General features: G+C 53.4%; 3 protein-coding genes across 3 annotated transcripts; 2 read left to right on the forward strand and 1 right to left on the reverse strand.

The window, feature by feature from the left end:
- Nucleotides 1-81: 81 nt before the first annotated feature.
- Nucleotides 82-4,420, forward strand: NCLIV_000550 (putative dihydroorotase protein; the record flags this gene model as incomplete). The annotated part of the gene is made up of 9 exons (XM_003879543.1): nt 82-272; nt 559-646; nt 1,063-1,158; nt 1,419-1,469; nt 1,809-1,937; nt 2,182-2,304; nt 2,606-2,761; nt 3,854-3,950; nt 4,395-4,420. 9 exons carry the CDS (start codon nt 82-84, stop codon nt 4,418-4,420), a joined length of 957 nt encoding a protein of 318 aa, XP_003879592.1.
- A 3,360-nt stretch (nt 4,421-7,780) lies between these two features.
- On the forward strand, nt 7,781-10,282 carry NCLIV_000560 (conserved hypothetical protein; the record flags this gene model as incomplete). The annotated part of the gene is made up of 1 exon (XM_003879544.1): nt 7,781-10,282. One exon carries the CDS (start codon nt 7,781-7,783, stop codon nt 10,280-10,282), a length of 2,502 nt encoding a protein of 833 aa, XP_003879593.1.
- Nucleotides 10,283-11,709: 1,427 nt separating this feature from the next.
- Nucleotides 11,710-19,742, reverse strand: NCLIV_000570 (conserved hypothetical protein; the record flags this gene model as incomplete). Its single annotated transcript, XM_003879545.1, has 14 exons — nt 11,710-11,757; nt 12,013-12,122; nt 12,614-12,706; nt 12,935-13,193; nt 13,622-13,750; nt 14,175-14,654; nt 15,030-15,093; nt 15,229-15,307; nt 15,586-15,782; nt 16,124-16,248; nt 16,463-16,678; nt 17,761-17,961; nt 18,579-19,079; nt 19,728-19,742. 14 exons carry the CDS (start codon nt 19,740-19,742, stop codon nt 11,710-11,712), a joined length of 2,517 nt encoding a protein of 838 aa, XP_003879594.1.
- Between the last annotated feature and the right edge of the window lie 1,896 nt (nt 19,743-21,638).

Genomic DNA, 21,638 nt, shown 5'->3' on the forward strand with positions numbered 1-21,638 from the left:
CCTCGACTGAGCAGAAAGGGGTTGTGCGTATTTTCGGGCTTGGAGACTAGCGGGCCGTTTCCCCCGCGCCAAGAAAGAGTCATGGCAGCACACGATTCTTCGACGGAGACGGCAACGAATGGGGGAGGAACAGAAAATGGGCCAAGCGACTCCTGCTGCGACCAGGCAAAGGCAAAAGCCCTGGTGATGCCCCTCATTAGTGACATGCATGCGCACCTCAGACAAGGTGAAATGGCCGAATTCGTCACTCCAATGATCAAACCGGGAGGGTGGTAAGTGGACCGCGACGTTTCTCCCCTTCCCTCAAGCAGAAACCAGGTTCCAGCATGCGTCGAGCCAGGAATAGCGGTTTTGAGGGGAGAGATACAGAACGGTCCGGTCAAAAAAGTGGGGAAATCCTTCAAGTTCCACCTCCGGGGGAAAACTGCTTCCTCTGACGCGTCAGCTGCAACGCCAATATCCTGATGTGGACCCACACGCAGTTGGCTGCGTCGATGAAAAAGCGAGTTCCTCCTCATCATCCACCTTGAATATCTCTCACCTGTATGTGGTTTTCAGCCGGCGGGTCCTGGTCATGCCCAACACCGTCCCTCCCATCACAACATGTGCCCAGGCCGCTGCATATAGAGAGAAACTCGTCAAGTTGGTGAGCGTTTTGAGGAACGACGCCCGGGAGCCGCTGACACGACGGAAGCACGTTGCTGACGGGGAGGCGACTGGAGCGTCACCGACAGTGCTCTCACCGGCACCTTCCATCTTAGCCGCCTGCTTTGCTGAGGAATTTGATTTGCTCAGCTGGAGGGCTCCTTGGACGGAGTCACAGCAACTGGCGTCCAGCCCCGAACCAGATACGATACGAGTCTGATGGGGCGGAGCTCGGTCTGCACAGGGAGACACCATTTTTGCGGCAATCTGATTATCTGTCCGTCTCTCCCGGCACCTCACTGGCGGTTCCTCGCGTCAGGTCTGCAGTTGTAGGAGCGGGGGCAAATGGATGAGTTTGCTGCCGATCCGCAGAGCACCCTCATTTTGAAGCGGCCCCTGGTTGACTCTCGTCTTCAGGATCCCGGCGTCGACTACCTGATGACGCTGTTTCTCTCTCCGGAAGTATCGGTCGACGACTTGCGGCGGAACGCCAAGGCGTGCCGTGTCGTTGGAGTAAGGCGGATGACGACTGCGTGCTAGAACACCCGTCTGCTCAGTCGACACAGCCAATAGGCAGCACAGTCACCGGTGACGGCGTGATTCTTTTCTGTTCGGGCACACACTTTTGAAGTTCTACAGAGAGCATTCGGAGCCAAGCGCATTGATTCTCTGCACCGTGTGAGATGCGACTTCGCTGCCTACGCTGGGGCAGCAGAGAATCGGAAATGTCGCCCCACCAAGGTGCGATGAGCGTTTTTGCATGGTTCACGCAGGTCAAGAGCTACCCTAAAGGAGTGACGACAAACTCGGATCAGGGTGTCGAGGTGAGAGCCCGCACGGGCTCTGTGTCACGTGCGATCAGCAGTCAAGTGAACAGCCGTTGTGTGCTTTGCGCTACAGTTTAGTCTACGGTACGGAACCAAGAGGCCTCCCGCTTTGCCCGTTGCTTGTGTGGGTCACCGAGCCGTTCTCTGTGTAAACATCGTCGACTGTCGTTGAGCAGCCTCACAGTTGTCACATCTGTGGCCATGTGATTCGCGCACGCGTGCTCCTGCATAGGTCACGCATCAGCGGTGTAACGGCGTGAGAAGATTCGAGTGCGTCCTGAGTCCTGAGTGGCGAAACGCGGAGTGCGCTGCGTAGGTGTGGGTGTTTCTGAACAGAGCTACGAGCAGTACTACGCACTCTTTGAGGCCATCGAAGAGCTCGGTCTTACACTCCATTTGCACGGGGAGGTACCTGGAGTTGCGCCTCTGGATGCAGAAGAGGCGTTTCTGCCTTTTTTCCAGCAGGTACGGGCGTTTTAGATGTCTCTGCACCACAGCCGCGAAAGGGAGATGAGGCGGCAGCCTCCATGCGGCGCGAAACCATCTGCCGCACGAGTCGTACGAAGCTGTCGTCTGACTGACGCCGTTGAGTTGGGTTCTGCCGTTTTTTTCAGGAGGCGCAACAACCCAGCGGTCTCTTCGGTAGTGTGGAGCGAACGTGTCCTGTCTCTCGTCACTGGTCTGCGGGGCGTTTGTGTGTGCCTCGAAGGTCCATTCAAAGTTTCCTTCTCTGAAAATCGTCCTCGAGCATGTGTCCACGGCTGCGGCGATCCAAGCAGTCAAGCGCATGCCTCCCAACGTGGGTGCAACCATAACGCCGCACCACCTAATGGTAAGCCTCAGAGTAGTTTCCGAGAGAGTGACCTGTCTGGGGTGCGCATTTTCGGGGACCGATATCTGTGCCCTACAAGGTGCCTCAGTGAGCTAGCAGGTCCGAAGTGTATACACCGTCAGTCGTGTCTGGCTCTGCTGCTGTGGAGAGGGAGGTCGTCCACACGAGGGTAATGGTGCCTCGCTTTCATTCCTCAGACGCCTGGAAATACGATGTCCAAGATGTCATGTGGCAAACACGGAAGTGCCGCACACGATAAAAGGTGACTCTCCCTAGCCGATTTCCTCTACATTCGTTGTAGTTGACGGTTGATGACGTCATGAAGGAGGAGACGATCAGAATGGCAACGGAGGCTGGAGCTCACAGAGGACTCTGCTGTGCAGAGACAGTTGAGAAACCTCACAACTTCTGCAAACCATTGGCGAAGATGAAGGAAGACCGCGAGGCACTCCGACAGGTGGGCAAAGACACCTTCGGTGGCGGTTCCTCTCGCACGTGCCGGCGTTGAGCTGTAAATCTAGCTTACATCGTCGGGATCAGTCCCTCGGTCGACAGATGCCTTGAATGCCACTCCCAGAACGTGGACAGGGTATCTGAGCGCATAGAGACGCAAACCGTTTGTTAGTAATGTCTAGACCGCAAAATGTGTCGAATCGCGTTTTTGTGTAGTTCTCTGCGGTGCTCTTTTCGATATTAATTACAGTAGCAGGTATGCCAAGGCGGGTAGAGATTGTCGGGCGAGTTATTAATGGAGCTCCTACAGAGCGCAATGGACTGGCATCATCTTTCGCCGATCCGTCTGGGTGCGATTGCAGGTCATTCGGGAAGGGGACAGACACTTTTTTCTGGGCTCCGATTCAGCGCCGCATCCCAGGTGACCAAATGCACTCAAATGTAGGAGGGCCGGACCCACGGCTGACGTTACGGGGAAAACAGGTTGGTCAGGCAGCAATGCATTTAGTCCCGGCGGGAACAGAAGAGCATCAAGGTGTTTTGTGCGATGTCTTGAGGGCAAAGCAGCTTGGTAGTGGTAGTTCCTATGATATCCTCTGCTATGAACATTTGACAAAGCCGTGTCATATACATGGGTCATGGACTGTATTCATTTTGTGCCGCGGCAGAGCGCGCTGGCTGTTCGTCGTATACGGCCCTCCATCGCCTCGTGAGAACTAGCCGTATCCGTGGACTGGTCGTCTGAATGGGAGTGCCTCATTATTGTACTTGCAGAATTGCCAAGGAAACGTCTCCACCAGCTGCAGGAGTATTTACGCAACCGCTTCTCCTAGCTGTAAGCCAGCAAATACAGCCAGACGATGAGTCGCGAGCGTAGGCTGATAAGTCGCCCCACTCGTAAAGCGCCGTTGGGAACTGAACCGGGGATCGTTTACAAGGTGATGACGTTGCCACATACAGGCAACAATATTGATAGCGGATGTCTCATTTGAGGTAGATACGGTACGATGTGCCAGCTTCCACTCACTCAAGTGCTCCAGGTGTGCAAGGCGCGTGCAAAGCTTTGCTCAATGGCATGCATGTGAAATTCCTTCAGTATTTGGCTAGCATATTCGCGGAGCTTGGCTGCATCTCCAACCTTCGAAAGTTCGCAGATGGCAATGCTGCGGCTTTTTTCGGCTTCGAGGCGGCAAGTAAGTGTGCTGTGCATTGTTCGTATGGAAGCGGTCGCTATCTTTTCAGCAGACGATGGGTGTGCTGATGGTCTTTATCACGCATTCACTTTTTAAGGTGGTAAGGCCCCAGCCGGGTACACACTGTCAGCGTCTGGTGTGTTGTGTCTATTTTGACAAGTTGTTCTCTTCTGTTTCTGTGTCTTCGCAGCGCTGGAGGACAACGTTGAGTGCGCCCTCATCAAACCCACGCCTCAAACGGTCCGTGCAGGTTCTGATCCTCACCGAGGAGCCATACTCGTAGATATCCATGCGCTATTCGTACCGATTTGCGGAACTGGTTTACGCGTTTGTTGTGTTTCTATCATGTCGGCCTTGCATGTGCACACCAAATCGAGGTAATCATTGGTAGCTACCAACGCCAATTCGATCGTACACATTTTGTCTTGCATGTTTTCCTGGCAGGTTCCTTCCATCTTTACGTTTCCTAACCATCAAAACGAAGGAGTCGTGCCGTTCATGGCATCGCATGAGCTACCTTATACAGTACAAGTACAGCGCTTCAACCTTTCGCTACTAAAGGAATGCGACGAAATTTGATACTGCATGTTTGTGACTGCTCTTGCGTAGAGATGGATGTTAACTGTCCTTTCACCGTGCCACGGTCCTGGACATTTCTCGTGGGTCAAAACAGCGACTGTGCAATGAAATGAATCAGTGCTCTGGCATATATCGCACCCGGCCGCCGTGCAGTAGTTTTTTGTTTACCGATGGTGACGTGGATGCAGGTCTTTATATGTGCCCAGAGGCACAGTTCAGGGTTATCCATCTCCCGCCTTGCACGCGCATGTCTTGTCCACTCACTGCTGGTGGGCCCGTATGTGGACACCGGGTGCAATGGTGTGCGCGTGGTTTTGACGCTTATTTGTATCGTTAATGGAGCGATGCTTGCGGCATTGTGCATTGTTCCCCGAAACGTGCCACCGAACCTGATCATAGTGTCGCCTTGTATAAGAAAGTAACGCTGGAGGGGTGCTCCGCCTGAAATTTCTCTGAGTCCTGGTCCGATTCCAGGAGGACAAAATTCTCGAGTGCGTCATCTGAAAATTTTTCCTCTTCTCTGTGATTGCCTTGCATCGACCACTGTCGTCTTCCTTTAGATAATAAGCATAGTTACTTTCCTTTTATTTCGTAACTTGATATGGTACCCCGAGGTCGAGACGCGTAACCTACTGCACGTGGATGTCCTCTCTCTAAAGGAATAAAAGTATCAGCTTTAGTTAATTGAGAAAGCTCCCCGTCCCAATAGTTCGCTTTGCAAATTCATACTCGAGGGTTCTTCTCTGATTCGTTAGCGAGCAATATGTAGGTGTCAGGCGAAAGCCTCGCATCCGTACAATTGATGTGTGATCTGTGAGCTTCATCGAGGAGCGACCATGAATCCGAAGTTACAGGATTGTTTTGCAGACTTCCATCCGTGTTTTTTGTGTATGAAGGGTCAGTGTTTGTACGGCCTGATTTATTTGTTGAAACTTTGAAATTAGGTCGAGCTGGAGATGGTGTAAAAATATGGTCACGACGTACTCAAAACGCACATTGTGTATTGCAGCTAAAGGGTAGAGCCGCCGAAGTCTAATCAAGAAGGCAGACGTTCTGATCGATTCGAACAGTCGTGACAACGCACCAACCTTTACTTTTGTTCTCTACATGACAGGTTTCATCAGCTACCTAGTGGTATGACCCCGCGACGCCCAACGACGGCGATTACTGACTATAGGGTTAAGCGGGGGCCACCACTGCGGCCATCAGGTGGATTTCCAAATGTATCAGGACCCTCCTTCGCTCAGAACGGGCACGCCATAACGCAGAAGACAGCGAAAGTCGTAGCGGCTTCTGGGGCCAGCGCGCGATCGTTGGCCGGAAACGCATTTACAGAAGGCGGCAAGCATGGTGACTGTGACAGGAGGGATAGAGCGACAGATCCGTTTGACGCTCGGTGACGTCACAGTATAATATTGCAATGGTTGCTACGCGCTGTCAACATCAGGGTCAAGTTTCCTCGCATGGACAACAGTTGGCCAGTCGCATTACACGACCAAAAATAGTCAGACGCGACTGAAGGATTGAAACCCAACTAGCCGCCGTGCTACCACGGACAGGCGAGAGAAAAATCATGAGCATACCGCGGGATCTAATGAAGCGCACGCATTACCGTAACTCTTTTCGCCTTTCCACGCTGAATCGTAGTGACCAAACGCTCCAACGACACACTTCCCATGCTAACAGCCGGCACCTCATCACGAGCAATATGAATATAGCAAGAATCGGCGTCACCTTGTGATGATGCACACACTTACGCAATGACAGTCTGCAACATCGCTGGAAAATGGCAGGATGTCTGATTGTGGCTAGTGATCAAAGACATGAAGCAGATGTCTACTATCACCAACTGGGGCGACGGTCCGTGGTGGCACTTGTGGACCTCTTGGCAACGTCACCATGTCTGTAACGCCGAGTCTTCAGCTATCTCACATAACTGGCTGATAGTGTAGGAAGTCGCAGTGATACCCGCCAGTTCCACCTGCATTCCTTCTCGGAGTTCTCGTGTCAACTGGTATTTACGCTGAGACTCTTTTGTCCTGCACGTGGCCGTGGGGAATCATCTGAGATTGCTGGTAGGCGTCTAACGAAGACATCCTACTGTGGTAAATCGGAAGCGTCGCTGCGTCCATCGATGTGTTGCGACACTATTGACTTTTCAATTTAGTGGGTACGCAAACTGGTTGCCGGCGGAAGGAATTGACCGTCTCCCACGTGCTTAGTAGATCCAAGCTGCAGTTGCACTCAGTCTGTCCTGAAGTGGGAAAGCCTTGTCTTCGTGGATGTAGATTCTGCTCGCGCGTGCCGAATCTGCTCGGGCTGTAGGATGAATGCCGCTAGGGGAGATTGGTGAAGTATTGACCCCATCCGATCCTCCCTCAGGTCAGCAGCACTGTAAATTGGGTTTGAAATTCTTGCTGGGTTATTCTATTGAGACAAAGAAATTTACTATCTGCTGCTTCTGTTTGCGCTTCGTTTGTTGATGCTTCGGTTGCCCGACTAGCTTCATTCGCGGACTGCGTTCCTAAACCTTTTCCTGTCTATAAGGGAGGACTACTTTTTTCTCAATTGCCCCTTTCTATACCATGCGTGCTTGTGAATGATGACGATGCTTAGTTTTTTAAATCTGTTGTTCCTTTTTTTACCTCTGCTGGTTCGGCTGCCGCACCTTGAGGCTGCGACTCACTACGACCTCAACTTGCCTCGTCACACTGTACACAGAACATCAACGGCCACGAATTCTTCACTTAGTGCACAGGGTAAACTAGTAACTCTGCTGAGAAACTCGTCTACCCCAATGTAGTTCCGTATTTCAGCGACAGAACTTGACTGGTCGAGGGTATTGACGATTAAGGCGAGGTGGCTCGTGTGGATCTGTCTAGCATGGTGCGCTTTCGCTTAGCCAGTGGTGAGCATCCTTCTGCGATGCGCGTAGTTTATGTATGTACTGCAACCTTACGGGAACACATCCCGGAAACTCGGTCGTCTGATGATGGGTTCCGTTTTCAGCCAGAATCACAGAGTAGCCGATGAACTGCGCCGACGATTCCCGGGAACAGGGAAGCCGGGATCAGTGGCTGCAGATTCAGACTCTCACGCAGTCTTTGGCGTGAATCTACGTGCTTGTGCCTGCAGGATCGTTTCGCGCAAGTGATTTGGCGCCGTCTCGTAACACGACGCTACTGGAAGGAGTGCAGGAATCGAACCGAAACCTTCAGGAAAGTGAGGGGTCTAATGGCCACGCGAGCCCCATGAGCCAGCTTTTGTTGTTGGAGAGGACTGCTGCTGAGTGGCTTCGTAATAACACACACTTGTTGCCAACGGATGAAAAGAATGCCACAATCCAGATCCTTCCTCGAGAAATGTTGAACACTACCCGGATCCCCAGCGACCCGGTTTCTATGACTGAGAATGCAACAAATGAAGGTGATATTCCCATATCTAACTCCGAAGATGGAAACTCAATGAAGACTATTCCTCTGCCTAGGATAAAAAAGAAGACACGTCCTTCTACGGATAACGGTCGTCCAGGGCAGGAGCATATGGCACAGTCAGAGGATCCGAAAAGAGGAGTGCAGGACGAAGAAAAACCACAGCAGGATATCGGCATCCCGAAGGGCACGGAGAACCAGGTAGCACAGAAACCTGGAGAAACTGTGCAAGATAGCATACCCAGCCTCCGCGATAATGAAATGAATACGGAGGGCGCACAAGAGGCAGCTCGGACAACCGAGCCAAACGAGAATCGAGGGGAGCTCAACAACAACAAACCAAAAGACGTACCCTCACAGCAGCAACTGTTATCGAGTGCTGCATTAATACAAGGCCTCTTACAGGGTTTAAGACAATTTCTGTGGAACCGTGAAGCGGCTGTTGTGCCACCCCAATCACCCGAAGAGAAGAGCGCTCATCCTGAGAACTCAGCTGCTTTACAGCTGACTGGAGGAGGCCAGTCGTCGAAGACGGAACAAGACAGGGGATTGGTTGAGAACGGGGGACCACCAGAACAGGGGAAAAGTCAGGCTCTACACGAATTAGAATTACTCAAGTCCGCCCGGAAGAGGCGCAATCAAAAAGGTGCTGCAGTAGTAGCGAGAAGGTGTGCCGGCAAAGCTTCCATACCGGATGCAGACGTCGTCGAACTCGACGCATGTCCCTTCGATGATGAGGCTTACGACTTTCTTAACAAAGCCCAACGCATGAACCAGTCGTCCCCTGTAACTCCAACAGAGAGGAGCTTCCGGGGCCGCAGCAGGCAACAGCAGGACAGCCACACGGACAATCCGCCGTGTGTGCTGTGGAGGCAAGGCTGCCTTCTGTGTGGATGCTTCTCTGGGGAGGTTATTTGTTCCTCTTATTGCGTACTAGGGGCTTTTGCATACGGGGCGAAACCGGTTCTAGTGGTCGGGGATTCAACTCATGAAGAGGATAGCGCAGCGGAATCTGCGCCAGGCCCGGGCGGTTCGAGTTGCTGCTTAATGGATAAACGAGAAGCCAAAAGTCTTCCTGCACTGTTCGCGTCTACGCCCGCCATTCTCCGTTCGAATCCATACGGGCTGTGGGACGACGGCACAAAGCCACGGAAAAGGGGAGACCAGTCGACCGGTTCGGAGGAAAAGGACAGCGACCAAAATTCGCATGATTATGGAGAGGACGGCTCAGAGGCCCCATCGGACACGTCAACAACAACCTCAAGACAAGAAGAAGATACAGGAACGTCTGGCGGGACGAGAGATACAGACAGCGAAAAGCACAAGCGAACTCGGAGAGGTGAAAGCGAGGCTGTTGAGGATCACGATGATAAAGGGTCTCGTGATGGTAGGAGGCATAACTCGACAGAACCTATTGCCGCAGAGGGGGGGCACAAGAGTTCTCATGTCCCCTTTTCCAGAGAAGGCAAACAACATGCGGACGACAACCTTGAAGGCGACGGCTCGGAGCAGTCTGCAGTTCCCTCACTCATTGAGGACGCACTCCGTAATTCTCTGTCCCCGATTGGTGAAGTTACCAGAATTGCAATTGAGGCAGCTACAAGAGTGGCTATGGAAGCCGCTGCGAAGGCAGCGGTTGAGTCAGCAATCAGAATGGTATCTGGCGGTTCCACCCACCCCCCAACGGAAGCCGTTCATAAAGATGGAACAGATGACGGAAAGCATCAGGGAACTGACGAAAGTCGGCAGACATATGGTAGTCAACATGCCCAAGGCGGTCAAGAAGCTAGCAGCACCCCCGAATCTCCTACATCTAGTCAGGGAGCTTCCATGGCTCCCCCCATATCGGCTGCCATGCTGTCCAGCTACCAAGAGCAGCTCGTGGGTGTGGCGGGGAACGCAGCGTTAAGGGATGCAATGGCAGCAGTGATCGCCAGAGAAATCGTTCAGTCAAGCGGCGTGGCCATTCCTGCCGGTAGTGGCCAGTCTCAAGCAGGAACAGCTGGTGGCTTTTTCATGCCGCCGTCCGCGCAGCAGGTTGCGAGCTTTACATCTGGTCAACCTCCAGTGCCACTGATAGGCACTGGATCGCCTGCTGGCAGGGAAACTGCACCGCAATCAGGGAGCAGCAATGTCGGTGACGTATATGGGGGACCTCCCGCTATGTGTCCTTCTGACTGCGAAATATATTTTGATGGATGCACGAGTTGCAGGTGTACAGATGAAGGCGCAATTTGCAGGTACCGATGGTGCGCTAAAATTGTCTCCGCTCCCACGTGCTTGAAAAGTAAGGATATTCGTTCAGCAGTAACAACACAGTAGCTACTTGACGCCGTCCAACATACAACAGCAAAATCGCATCGAGAGCATGACACGAAACTTGTGCATACATCGTATTACTTCGCCATCAGTGTCTTCAAGTCATCTTCCGGCTGTAGGTTGCACGGCGTCATGTTGGCCAAGTGAACTGCAATATTTAGGCAACCGGAAGGACGCCGCCAAGCAACGTCCTCACACTCGTGGCGACGCGCCGAGCGAGGGCTGTGTGGGATTACACCGTAGAAAAAAAAACTAGCCCTGTCGATATAAGAAGAAATCCAAGAGTGAAACGAGAATTGAGGTAAACACTCTAGAACTTCAAAAAAGCATTTACCCCTACGATGAACGATACCACACCACTGCACGGCCTGACGATGCCAGGTCAGTATCGGACATGACCAGAGAGAGCACGCACGGATGTATCCAACAAGAGCCTGTCAGAATCTTTCAGTCTACCCTCATACGTGACGTGCAATGCGTGTCTTGATTGCAATCAGGTCGTCCGCCGCAGGAAGTCATCGTGCCCGACTGTCCGTCTGGCTGTGTCCAGACATTTGATGGATGCAACCTTTGTTCTTGCGACGCCATGGGGCGTCATACGGTTTGCCGGAATATATGCAGCGGGCAGCCGCGCAGACAGAGTGCCAAGGTTTCTCAATTGCGCTGCGTTCAACGAACCCGCTGAGTTTCTAACTACAAAAGCATCCCTGGGCTATGCAAGCTTGAAAGGGAGATTTTCCTCCGCTAGTGTGCAAGAAACATTTGAAAAGTATTCTGAACGTGTCAAAATGTTGAACAGAATGATCAGTGTGTGCACGCGAAGTGCCCCGGAACTGTCGGTCACAGGATGCCAACAAACCGTGGAGCCCTCCGCTGGCCTTCGTGCTTCTTCGGACTGTAGGCATGCGTCATTTGCCTTGTGGCTCACAGACCACCCTTGGGAGAACGACAGCGCACGTCGCCTAACAGCTGCCACGAGCGATGCAAATTAAGCTTCGAACTGTTACGGGGCGGGCACTGCCGAAACCCTATCAGCCTCGAAATATGCAAGCAAAGTTCGCGCGCACGTGGGGTTGTCACAGTCCCTCCAAGAGTCAACACACGAGAGAAACTGCCACGACGTCACCCATCTCAACTGTCACCTAGCCCCACTCATCTCATCAGTATGTGGCGAATTCTCTCTTCACCGACGGCCGTTTTCGTGCTGGGCTCAAAGAGCGTTTCGGTTGCTTTTCTTCAGACGTAGTTGTAGCTGTCCATGGTCTTTTTGGGGCGGTCTCCCCCCGGGCCCCCGAAAGCTTAACTTAGTCCCAAAAGGCAACCGGTTACAGCCGCTTTGTGGCCCGCACCTACGTAATGGAGATGGCAGGCAAAGACACGTGGCCGTCTCCAGCGTAAGGGGCCAGCACTGCTTCGTTTTCCACAGGCCATCAAAGATCATCATAGCTTGCCAACGCCCGAGATCCTCCTGCTTTTGCCTGCGCAGAAGCACGACGCACACAACCCCAGTCTCGCAATCCAGCTTTTGCCGCTTGGCCATAAGGGATGCAGACGTTCAAGTTTGTTCAGGAGCAAGCCACCTCACATAGGAGAAAATCTGGCTTTCACAGTGACAGACGAGTACAACAGGCGGCAAAAACAGGGAAGGACCATGTGGTCAGCTGGTCGCCGAAAAAGATAGCAGACGAGAATAGGCAGCCACCGCAACGCTGACGCTACCGGTCCCACCATACCTGAGAGCCGAAAGTGGGAGACGGCAGTGGCTCCGGCGCATCCCAGTCCGGCCGCCGCCTGTTATGGCCGCCGGCATTGCCGTACACTGGACCTGCCAGCGGTCCTCCACCTGCAACAACGATAGAGAAGAAATATATTTATGGCTCTAAATCTGAGACCCACAGACAGCGCACCAGGAGTCTCGAAGCGGAGCCACACTAATGCGATTGACGAACCATGAGAGAACTCCAATCTTGCGCGATGCACTGACACGTGGGGCGAGTTCATCTCGGCGACTTGACGATGACAGTTACCTGCGGCAATCGCAATCTAAGGCAAAACGAAACCCGACAGAAGCCCGAAAAACCCGAGGGGCACTGACTGTGCCGGCGAGCTGCCCACAAAAGGGACCCCAAAAAACCTTGCTGGCCAGCCGGGGATGGCGACCGCGTACCGTTCGTCAGTGTCGTAACTACGCAGCTCGATCGCCCACATCTCCACTAGCACGCGCGGGATCGCGCTGGTTTCGTCACACCCTACATTTCGTGAACCGCCGGCGGTCTATCAATTTCACCGAGTGGAAGCAACGACATAGGCGCACCAGGCGTGCAGCAGGCTTACCGCCAGAGTAATACTGCGGAGGTGGAGGCGGCGGTAGCATCACGCCCCCGGAATGGGCAGCGCCTCTCCCGGCCGGCACCGCATACACCGCGCCTGCGAAAACAGTGACAAGTCACTGGCTTAAAGAATTGTGCCCCCCTATGGAGGTAGGGAAACACGAGCCAGTGGAGCCTGCAACGATACTGGGATTCCTGTCTCGGGGACCAAAGAACTCTTCGTAGCGTCTCTGGGGACATAACTTGCTACAGTGCTCTGTTTAAGAACCGTGAGCAACTACTCGCATCCTATCACGCGTTTCGCCCTTGAGTTAAGCAAACTCACCTCCAGCAAGAGGCGCCGGGACCACGACCATGCCGTAGGGACTGACGACAGAATACCCCGCAGCCACAGTGCCCGAACCTGAGGCCATCGCTGCTGAACTGTGGACTGCGGAGCCGGATGACCACGCAAAAGGCACATCAGAGCGCCGCTGGTAGGGTGCCCCATCGTCTCCCACGCTGTTCCTCGACGACTCCCGAGGCAACACGATAGGTTTGTTTGGGTCCTTCATGTAGAGATCCTTCATGATAATACTTGCGTACTGAACACAGACAGAGACTCGTGCAGAAGCATGAGCTTCACACGAACAAAACCGCCACTGTGGCAAAACGCGTGCACCCCTGCACGCGTCAGATGTCCAGTGACAACTGCACGAACTAGTGTGAAATAGCTCTTACGTCGTGGCCGCACAGAGGATCCCCGAAACTAAACCCATCCCCCGTTGTCAATTTCCCTGTTTGCATGTCTTGGTGACGAAGGAAACCCAGTTGCCTCCCACACGTCGCATGCACACGAGAAGCGGGTGGACGTGTACAGTGCAGCAAGTTGGTTTCCGCGTCACCACGCGCGAAAACTCTGACGAGCAGTGACTGCACTGCGGGATGGACGGTTTCTTTGCATTCGGTACTCAAACTATGTGCTTCAATACAGGCTGCAGACGACGCTACAGGAAGGACAGGAAGGACGCACCTTATCAATGATAAGATCCAACTCCTCTTCGTGCTTCTTGCGAAGGTGCTTGAAGACGAATACGGGCGCCTTGAATGGTTTGTTGCACAGGCGGCAGCGATGTTTGTGTTCGTCGTCTTCAAACACTTTCTGCAGCGAAAAGCACAATCACGGGAGGGGCGAACCAGGGGTTTGTGCTCAGTTACTGGGATGCCACGGATCTGCGCGGTACCAGCAATGCGTCTTATGTGAACGCGGTCTCAAACCCCCGCCTTTACACCTTCCGCTCTGCAAGGCTACTGTTGACAGACGATGTGCGTTCCTTCAAACTCCATGAACGCAGATCGCTGCCTCCCGCCAGCCAGCTAAACTGCCACAAACACGGGCACTTCCACGACGCAACTCCCACAAAAGATACACCGGACACGTCGCAGCTTCGCGGAGAGACAACGGCGTCATCATTGAGAACAGTCTTTCTAGAGGAACAAGCCCGCGTGTTCATTTAGCTTCCTGTCACGGTACCCCGTTGCTCCGCTGAAACTCTCCTGCACGAGACCCACGGGTCTTGACTAACCTCGTGGCAGAAAGCTGTCCACTTCATATTGATCACCGGAGTTTCTTCGTCAATAGCCGCGGGGAGAAGAGCACCTAGCTGTTTGGTTGTGTTTAGCAGTCCTTCGAGACGGCTATCCAGCTGTCTTATCCATCGACGCTGAGATCTTGACGTGCACCGGCGCGTGTCGTCGTGATTCCCGGTTCCTACTGTCCCGTTCCCACCGCCTTCTTCCATATTATGGTCGTGTTCGAGCGTGTGCGGAGCGTCGCTGTCATTTTCGGTACTGTTTATGCTTCTGGCTCTGCTGCCACCTTTGCCTCCCTGCTTCCGCCCTTTCGTCCCATTTGTCGAGACAGACGCATCCTCTTCATCCTCGCTTTCTTCATCCTCGTATTCCCCCGAGGCGCTCTCAATGTAGTGCTGCAAAGAGGGAGGAATATGGGGTCGGAGGAATGCTCCCCCGCACTTTGTGTTCAACTCCACCGAATCCTTGCACAACTGCAAAACCCGGACGCACCACATATAGGGAGAAAAATTCTTCCTGCGCCCCGCCTGCTTCGAAGACCAAGGGCACACCCGATGGCGTTTTCTCTCACACATCCTCCACGGCCGCACAGCCCCGGGCCTTTGGTCGTGCGCCCCCTCGTGCCTTGGTTGTACCCCCCCCCTCCCTATGACGCTCGGTCTGGATACGAAGCAACCAAAACACATCTATTCTGCAAACCCCCAGAGCGTTTCCCACGCCAATCGCCCCCCCCCCCCTGACAGCCAAGCTTCCGACGTCTTGTGGAGAACTGCGCCCAACGTAAAAATGGCATAGGCACGTCACAGAGCGCACTTCCCCCGAAACACCAAGGATTCTCCGGCACTCACCTCGCCACTGTAGTAACACAGCGAATGGACGTGACGCAAGTAGGTGATTTGCAAGTCAAGGCGCCTGCGACACACACGCAGACGTAACAAAAGTTCGTTTGTCCACTGCTGATATTCCGCCGGCAGATCTTGTCCACGAGACCCATCCCTGAACGCCTTCTCTTACAGGCAAGGTGCACCGCTGGTAACGGACACTTACTGTTTCTCGTGCATATCTTCAGACAGGGAAGACAAAAACGGGTTCGTCTCCGCGTCGTCCCAGACTCCCAGTTGCTCGTCTGTCAAAAAGGAGGAGCAACAGTGCGGCCGGTCAACGAAGAAATTCACTCGTCAAAAAAAAAGACAAATCGACCAGGAGGGGATGCGTGCAAGCTGCTTCGCCCACCGAACGAAAGAGGTCCACGGTAAGCGCCTAAAGTCAGGCACGGCACAGAATCGCCCCAAAGTGCTTTCAAGGGCCAGTCCGGTCACCTATGATGCAAATTCGGACGCACGGCAAAAGCGGTCGAACTCAAAGGGCGCGAGACGTCCAGAATAGGCGCCAAGCAGTACTCACCAAGGTGAAGGATGAGACTCCTAGAAATGTCTAGATCCTTCTGAATGCGGTGTGGTGTACAAACAGCTGGCGGCGCGACAGACACATCGCACGCAGTCGGCTTAGGGGGCTCCGACAGTGTCAAAGAAATAACCTTCAGAGTCTCCTGCTCATCGCCACTTTGTGTGATTGTAATCATCGGCTTCGTCACCTTGATCCTATAGCACAATCGAAGAACACGTGCGTCGTAACATTGCGAGTGAATACCAACAGGAATTTGGAAGACGTCCGCCGAATAGTTGTCCCACAGTACACGCTCTCAAATGATTCCGCCTTCAACCGTATGCGGGCACACCACGGCGCTCATTTCCTCGTTCCCGGCTCTCTGCCACGTGCACGACATCTACCAGTCACACAGGGTGTGCATATTTGCCCCTCTTCTCGCGAGAGACGACGTGCGCGGAAAACAAGTGGAAAGAGAGCGCGGCGGATGCCGCAATCCAGTATTTCGGCTGAGATCCTGACACGGGCGGCAGTCTCCTGCAAACCACCAACCTACGTCATATCGGGAATGCTCTCCACGGCTGCTTGTTTTGTCTCCTCATCAGGGAACAGTACAAAAGCCGTCCTTGCTTCCACGGGGCTGCCTCCCTCAGCCATTCCAACATAGATCGCTCCTTTCTTCTGTAACACACCGACAGGGGACAAGCTGCATCAGGCAATGACTAAATGGGTTGAGGGCCTGACTTGCGAATCATAAAACTTTGCGAGGGCCACGCAAGTGTCGGGGCAACACCACGGCAGGAACTCGCAAATTGAGAGACAGACGCCAGAGGCAAAGTGGGCGATAAACGAGCACTGTCCAAGTAGTACGCGCAGTTTATGAAAAGTTACTCACAGCTAACTCATCGTGAATATCAAACTTGGAGATTGCAGGATCAACATCCCGGATCATGAGACACCCGGTCGTAGGAAGGAGCAAATAGGGCGGCTGGGGATATTCAGTTCGGCGCGATCGCGGCTTGGGCTTTCCTTCTTCATCTTCCATCTCTTCGTCTTCTCCATTTTCTTCTTCCATCTCGAACGCAACCGACGGCTCCACGTCTACGGTCTGCTGATTTGGCCAGTCGTTCCACAGGAGTGGAGATCCATCTGAAGGAGAGAAAAGCAACAAGCAAGGGCACCCCACGTCGATTCAAGTAGTCCTAATTCGCGCCGCGTCCATTCCTCGACGAGCTCATTGCGCGTTTTCTGTCAGTCCCTCGCAGAAGAAAAAACACAGAACCGTTTCTTATTCCATCACAAGGGACTTCCAAGCTGGTCTCCTCGGGAGTCGGCGATGCTTCCTCGTTGTTGCCTTCTACCGCTCATGGGCGACTGACTCCTCAGTTTGAGTCGAAATTATCCCATTAGAAGTGGATTGTGTCTCTTATGGAATACAGACAACCAAGTTCTTTATGATTGGGCAGTGGTCTGTCTATCCTTACTGCTATGTTCTTAATGCCTGCTTTGTAGAGGCTCTCCACTTAGCATTCCACAGCTCCAGCAAGTTATCTAACTACGCTCTGCTAACCCCCATCAGAGTGTCTTCACAGCAATCGTTTTCGTCTTTCCGAAATTGTGGTGCCGCTGCAGACTTGCCTGGGCTGTCTTCAATAAACTGTCGGAGTCCGGGATAGTCTGCGTCGAGCGACAGATTAGCGAAGAAGCCTCTGTGCACCTTCTGCGAAGCGACACACGGTCAGTCCGGGACAGAGAGTTCACGACACCCGCATGGAGGGATTCCGCGGCAGGGCTACAAGAGGGCACCTGCGACCAAAATTTACCCTGACCACAACGGGCGCGTGGCCGCGGTGCTGGATCAAGCCTATGGAAAGGTCGAGGCCTCCAACGACTTAGTGTACGTCATACACTGTCCTCGCCGAGAACGGGGCGACGAACGTGCGGCTGCATCCGCCTCCGTCCGGTCCACCGCAAACAAGAGCCAGTGAAAGTGTCTTTACGGCAGACCTGTGCTGAGTTCAATCGATGTGTCCTCACCGCGGCACATGTGTTTTTGAGCAAACGGAAAAGCTCCTCACACTGTCGCAAAAAGGAACTGGCCTTTCGAACCAGCAAGCAACGCTTATGGCCGCACTGCACTCAGGCGATCTGGCCGGAAACGCGTTCTAGACACGTGACGTGATTTTAGGTTACCTCGACAAACACCCGAGCGACGTTCTTCGCCCGAGCCTTCAGCAACTCGAATTGGCGCCGAACAAGATTCGGGTGGTACAATTCCCTCATGAACGCGTTTTTGTTGTGGTTTGAAAAGAACAGCTTGGCGTGGTACTCTCGATACTGCTCGACGTAATTCTCATAGTCCTGGGACAGCTGTTTCTGCGTGCAGTGGTCTGGCTGCAAGACGATGCGCCACAGTCATTTCAACACAAAAGCCTCAATATAGCTGCTGGCCACGGAGAGACGCGAACGTAAGAAACACTACAGGGGGAAAGGAAACATCCCTGATGACCTTCGCAGCGACTCCACTCTGCAGACACTGGAAGTTGCCACAGTCCTGAAAAGATCCACCTTCGTCTACCGCCACCGGCACCGAGAGGAACCCGCGAGAGCGACAGCTCCACACGTGAATCCCCCTATGAATTCCATCACTATTCAGCTGTGACTCTGAACGGGATTCCCAGCGGGCTACGAAGCATGCGCTGGCAGACGCCCGACTCACGCACGTGAGCTACCCGGCAATCACACTCTTCCGGTACGCGCTTCCCATCGCCAGAGTCAATCCTGGACAGGAGCTGGGTTAAGTCCCAACCCTACAAAGGCAGCGTGAGCACGTGGTTCCGGGTATATCCGCTTGAGACGCAAGCGCGCATGCAGACACTGCTCCCTGGCGTGACATTACCCCCCCCCCCCCTCCCCCTCGAAAGGTAAGACGAGAAAGGCTCCACGGTGCCGGTGGTTTGCTATTTTCGATTATGTGCTCTCCCCGCGTATCCTCTTTTCTGTGTGCCTACCCGAGTCATGACAAACTGTTTGAAGTTCATCATCGGGCCCGCCATCATCCTCTCTTGTTCTTCTTCCTCGGAGATCACGGCCCGTCCTGCTTGCCTGTTTTCGTAGTCTGCCCGTCCCCCAGCCTCTCCATACCCTGCAGATCTCCCAAATTTGTTTCCGCCTCCATGTCTCCGCGAATAATCTCCACCCCCGTAGAACGGCTGCTGAGAGTTCGCAAAGTCCCCGGCGTTCTTCGAGCCTCGGCCATTCGCCCCAAAGTGCCTGTTTCGGCCTGTCTGCCAAGACCCGCCTCCGTGGCCTCGTCGATCTTCTCGATCCCCTCGGTGGTGCGCCCCCCCGCGCGCCGGCGACCGGCTGCGGCTGCGACTGAAGCGGCGCGTGCCTCCCATGTCGAGATTCAGGATCGCGGACAACAGGCGGGCGGCGAGCGACAACTGCGGAGGGAGCAAGCGACCGGATCTTACGCGGCCCTCGGGCAGGTTATGCCGACGCCACTTCACCTGAGACAAACAACGGGAGAACGACGAGGCAAATACCATGCAACAGGACAGAAACACGACGCGCCAACGGCGTACGCTGTGCACGGGTGCCTGAATGGATGTTCAAAAACAGTAGCGTCTCCGTGCGTGGAACCGACGGGGGCCCCCCGCCCTCCAGTAGAGCGACGAAAAGAAGGATGCGTCGTGTCTGCGGGTATTTCCCGCGAAACTGAGGTGGCCGCTTCTCTCCGCTTAAACAGAGAGACAGAGGCAGACCGCTCCCGGCACCCTCTATCCGACTCAAATTTCAGGCCACAGGAAAAGACGGACCGCCCCCCCGGCGAGCTAATGCACCGCAGCCTACAGACCGACCCACGAAGCAAAATCTTCTATTTCCCCCCGGCTAAGAAATGAAGAAGCCGCTCTGGAGACGCCCGCGTACGACAGCACAAGTGGAGTGGTTCACGAATACCAACTGCGTGTCCTGGTCCACTGACTACGACAAGCTCGTTTGTAGACCTACTGAAAGCAGTCACAGACGCCTTGCGAAGCGATTCATCAAAGGAAAGCTGCCTTGAAACAACCCCCAACTAAAGGTGTGACCCTCGTCAAACGAACAAGAAAAACAGCGACATACGTGGAAGAATTAATCAGAAATGCAATTCGCACCAACGGAGCGTGCATCTGCTCATAAAAGACACGAAACGCCAAGGACGTGCACAGCTGGAGGCACTACGTCGCGTTCGAGAACGTCTGCAACGACAAAGGTTGTTGCATTGTCCCGCTATCGGCGATGATTCACTCGTTAGGGATGAACCGTCTGCACTCGTCCACGTTTCACCCCGGAAGAAACAGAAGAATCTTCCTACACACAGAGGGATTGTCACTTACTGCGGACAGTGGGTCTCTACCAACGCCTGTGAGGCTGCAGGATCTTCCCTATGCCACAACTCGCAGGTTAAAAAAAGGCGGGCGCGATAACTTTGCATGCGTCGTGGTAGTTTCAGTGTAGAAGCAAATGACAAATGGCAGTCATTCTGCTGGCGCGAAAAAAAAGGTTGGCAGTTCCAGATTGAAACAAAGGCTGATAGAAAGAAAAGTAGTGGATACTAAAGCTGGCCTGCAGTGTACAGACACGATGGATTCCCGCGGGCAAATCACAAGTACCGGAGCCACGAAAAAAAGATGCGTCTTGTTCAGTACGCAACGCTTTCAGTAAAAGAAGAAGTGAGCGAGGGAAAAAGGGCCACTTCGGCCCAACGTCCTCGATGAAAAATGTGCAATGTACGGAAAACAATGTAACTTCACGGAAGACAGGCGACGCCACTATGAAAAGTTAAACGATGGGACGCTGGCTACGCGATAATTCAAGGCGGGAAACTGAATGGACACTAGCATGTGGGGGGATCGATGGAGACGGTGAGACGATAGTAAGTCTTCATCGAAACTACAAACTCGAAAGCAAACAGCGCGGAAAAACGCGGACGAGAAATCAGACAAGCCCCCATAAAACAGGATGGAACTAGAGGGGCAAGAAAGTTGCAGCGCATCGAGAGCCTCCGAAAAAAGGTGTTTACCACCACTCATGTCAGCATTCACCAATATCCTAATCAACCTCTCGACTGCCGCACACGCGTAGCGGAAGGACCAAACCCAGCCTGCGATGAGGGAGAAAAGTTGCCACGCCGCAGCTCAGTGAACCCTTCAAATTGTCCGGGTCGGCTGTACCTTAAAACCCTCTATCGACAGAGGGGCCACGAAAATCTATGGACCCGTTCACTGAAGAGCTCGTTTTAGTGTATCTGAGGAATGTGTATCCGGTCGTACGGTGGAAAGAGGGAAAATATACACGGCGTTCTGCAAATTCAGGGTCATTTATGGCAGTGGGCACGCAGGCGCTGCATCTTCCCTCCTCGATGTTTGATATTCTATACCACCCGATCCAAAATCGTTTTGTCTTTTTGTTACATGACGACCGGTGTATTTAGGACTAGTTTACATGCGCGCATTTTAATATGTAGTTTAATGGGATGCTGGAAGACGTAATCGTTATTAAGCGGCAGGTAGTCCTGGACACTGAAACCACTGCCGTCCTCCCCAGCTCGGGTAGTAAAGTCGGCTGTTCCCCAGCAGTTGGGTGCTGTCTCGCTCTGACTAGCCTGGTCCTCTGTTTGACATGGCTGTCCGTATTCATTGATTTTCGAGGCGAAGCTGATTCAAGATATAGATTTTGGTCACTGTTTCGAGACACAGAACGAAGACTGTTAAGACAAGAGTGGTAGTTTAAACCAAATAGGTGTGAGACCCATGGTGACGGGGGAGAATTTATCTCACTGGTGTCTCCATGCTCTGGATTTAAACGGCGGAGCAGAGGAAACGGGGTAGATAAGTTTCCCTCTGATTCAAGTTACATGCATCAATTTGGTTTGTAGTTTTATTGTGCCCCGTGAAAGAACGACACTACCGGGCCAGTAGACATGGGTCATGGTTTGAGTTTACGTGTCACAGCATCTGCCTGCGTCAGCTTCCGGGAAATGCATGCCCTTAGCAGACTGCACGGTAAACCCTAGCGGCTGCCAG

The sequence above is a fragment of the Neospora caninum genome, chromosome Ia (assembly GCF_000208865.1).
Source record: "Neospora caninum Liverpool complete genome, chromosome Ia".
Lineage (NCBI taxonomy): Eukaryota > Apicomplexa > Conoidasida > Eucoccidiorida > Sarcocystidae > Neospora > Neospora caninum.